The 3,307-nt window shown below is 40.5% G+C and overlaps 1 protein-coding gene across 2 annotated transcripts in view; it reads right to left on the reverse strand.

Moving 5' to 3' along the window:
- Positions 1–3,307, reverse strand: part of LOC118340148 (protein FAM184A-like) — a 53,931-nt gene that overhangs the window by 28,169 nt on the left and 22,455 nt on the right. For both annotated transcript variants that reach the window (XM_035678015.1, XM_035678014.1), the window contains exons 11-12: positions 1,646–1,768; positions 1,387–1,548 (exon numbers count right to left, since the gene is read on the reverse strand). In XM_035678015.1, coding sequence (XP_035533908.1) covers positions 1,387–1,548; positions 1,646–1,768 — 285 coding nt within the window. The remainder of the gene's footprint in view (positions 1–1,386; positions 1,549–1,645; positions 1,769–3,307) is intronic.

Raw genomic sequence — 3,307 nt, forward strand, 5'->3', positions numbered from 1 at the left:
AGTTAATCCTCATCAGAGTGACCTCTGGTTTACAATGCTGTGGTCGGCATGTTAAAGAATATTTAACTATCGATCGGGTTCTATCTGGTCATAGGATTTCTGATTTATTACATGTGCAACACAGTCAGGTCCATCAGGTATGAACTTCTTCTTAGACACTGCAAAGAACCAAAAACTCAAAACTGAGAAATGAAAAAGAACTTTTGCAGAAACCCTGCAAACTGTCAGTCACTTACACTCAATTCAATATCTTTCTAGCACTCATTTCAGTTGAATCTTACCCGATGAACGTCTACTGACTGAGACGTCTAAATGAAATAAAGTGAGTACAGGTGACAGTGTGAAATCAGGTGAATCAGAGACGGGCAGCCTCTATGACTCAACAGAAAAGTCTCACTGCATACAGCTGCCAATAGCTCGCTCAGAGCCCAGCTGTTTTCTCTTCATTTAAACTCCACAAATCCACGTTTAGCCCGTACAGGTCTTTGGATGTGAGTGACTCAGCAGGTTTCTACGTTCTTAGACTCAGCAAAAAAGCCAACAGCAAAAGAAAAATACAGTGTAACAAACATGAAACAGCAGATGGTGACGACTCATAACCAAGGTCAACAGCGACCAGCTGGACCCCTGCAGTTTGCTCGTCATACTGTCGGGTAACTATCACACCTAAAGTTTTCTAAGCTTTGGCCTCATTTCTTTGCATTTAAAAAAATACTCATATTAACACTGTTGTTTGGTTTATCATTATATCCCATGAATTATGCACTTCAACTCACAGAAAACAGAGTTCTAGCCAGCATAAAATCTTTTGCTTTTCTCCCTTGGATTGCCACAGGGATATGTCATACCAACTGAGGTAGTCAAAATGTTCAGAGTTTTTCAGGAAAAAAGACAACATTATACTACTATTTTTGTACTCAGAACTTGTACTTGTCTTTGCAGGCCTTCCCTGAATGAGTTTGTGGAGTGGTGTTACTTCTCAGCTCTGGAGCAAAGACAGAAGAGATGGTTGGATGAAGTAAATCAACCACCATACTTGTTTGATACTAACACATAAGAGCTACAGTAGAAATGGTGCCTGCCGTGCTAGGTTCTGGCCAGTGACCCTTGCTGTAACTTTTTTCGTTTAATATTTTCTTATATCGCTCCATTGGAACCTTCTTCACATCAATACATGAAACTTACAAAAATGTCATTTCCATCCTTTTTTCCTTCATTCATGTTTTGTTTTTCACGCTAATTACATCATCTTCTTGAGCCCTCTTATTCTGATTTTGCAACTGGAAATTATTAGGAAAATATGAACCTGTAAATAAATCTTTACCCTATTTTGAGGTTCCACTAAACTCTAAATCCCCTTTGTTGTATCTTCATTATTTTCGTTACCTGTAGGTCGGTTAGCAGGTTGCTGGTCTCTCGGACCCGGGATCTAGTTGCGTCTAGTTCTATCCTGAGTTTCTCCTGAGTTTCCCTCAGACAGGAGATCTGTGTCTGAGCTGAACCCAGGTTCTGCTCCCCCTCCCTCACCAACTCCTGGAGGTGGGACACCTAAGGAGATCGGCAGGCAGAGAGTTATCGCATCATCAGGAGAATAATTTGGTTACATTTTAGGAATGTTAAGTGGAGTTGAATTGATGTTTCGTACCTCTTGATTGGCCATATTGAGCTTGGCCGAGAGCTCCTCTTTCAAGTTGTCAAGTTGCTGCTGAAGGCGGTCTCGCTGCTCCTCCAATGACAGCCGCTTAATCTCAAACTCCTGACTCATTTTCTGGAGAAGAGAGGGCAAAGAAAGAGAGAATGAGAAATGAAAGAGGATGAAAAGATTGGTTAGAAGAAGAAAAAATCAGAAATTGAGGAAGCTCGCTGGTGTTTTGACCAACCGTGAAACCAGATTTATTTTTAACATTTTTAAATACAATCCCAAAAAACAACACAATTTTGATACTTGAAAAAGCCAATGTATCACTGTATATTACACTTTACTATGAAGGGCTATCAGCTTTTTTTTCGTTTCTGTAGCATTCTTACTGAAAAAAGTATAATCTCTAAAAGAGGAGGGGAGTTAAGAAGCCACTGTAAATCCCATTTGTGCCATAATGTGGAGTCGTGGCAGAGTGTGACGCAAGGCTACTGAATGAAGGAGGGACACGTGAGTTGTCATTTAAACTTAAAAGGCCATCTCATCAAACCAACCATTTTCTATATTCCTTTAAACCACAGCACCAAATCCTTTTCAGACCACTCTAAAGTTTTCTTTCTGAAATACTCTCTTTGTCGTCTACTTCCTGGTTTCTCTTAGCTATTAATTCCTAGCACTGATATCGATAGTGGATATGTTTTATGAAATACAAAGCATCATTGTGCTTTCTTTCTGTTGCAGTAGTTGTTTAGTAGTAATACTGTACTGCTGGATAAAAAGCACCATCGGATCCTCAGAGATGGATTTCTGGAGGTCAAACTGAGTTCATTCTTCAGTGCTGAAGTAATGCTAATTTAAATGCACAATAATTCTCACATGGCCAACTCTGACCATTGCAATATTAGATCACTGTTAGTAGAGTTGCTAAATATGAGTCCATGGCCATTGATCAGTTATTATAGAGTGGGTTACCATAGTGTTCACACAGTAGCTGTCCCTTTCTGGCAGTATTTGATCTAGGGCTGCCCCTTAATAGATTACTTAACCGTTAGTCGGTGACAAGAGTCTTAGTCGACGCACTGTTGCATATGCTAACTTTACTAGCTACTAGCTGCCAGCTACTTAGCTGTCCTATTAGTTGGCTCTACCTGGACTGGGAGCTCCAAGGACAGGGAGAGTTTAAATAAATAAATACTACTAGCATAGCAGCGGGGGACCCAGCGGGGAATGCTGGGGAGCGGGGATGGAATGTGCGGCAGAACCGGAGCGGGGCGAGTGCGCAACAAAACCGGGGTCAGAGCCTGCAAGGCCAACAGAGGCCAGCTGATTTGCAGTGGCTCCAACCAAGACTCTGACTCTGGGGATGAAAACATGGCGGGAGACGCATGAAACGGAGAAAGCAGAGCGAGTTATAGCAAGAGAATTTGTAAGAAGTGTTATATATCATCCATCGTATCTAAAGGACCATCTAGAAAATGTTACAAATGAATAAGAAAGAGTGATTATATTAATAATATCTGCATAAAGTTTCTTGATTGTATTTCCAGGTTTGCTATATCACAATACATGTATATCAATATCAGCATATAAAGTTGTGTATATACACACAGTACTAGATAACTAAATATTGATTTAGTGTGTACATGCCATTCTTGTACACAGCCTTGT

This window comes from Morone saxatilis, unplaced genomic scaffold (genome assembly GCF_004916995.1).
Source record: "Morone saxatilis isolate NCDOM2014 unplaced genomic scaffold, NCSU_SB_2.0 Contig6, whole genome shotgun sequence".
In the NCBI taxonomy this organism is placed as follows: Eukaryota; Metazoa; Chordata; class Actinopteri; family Moronidae; genus Morone; species Morone saxatilis.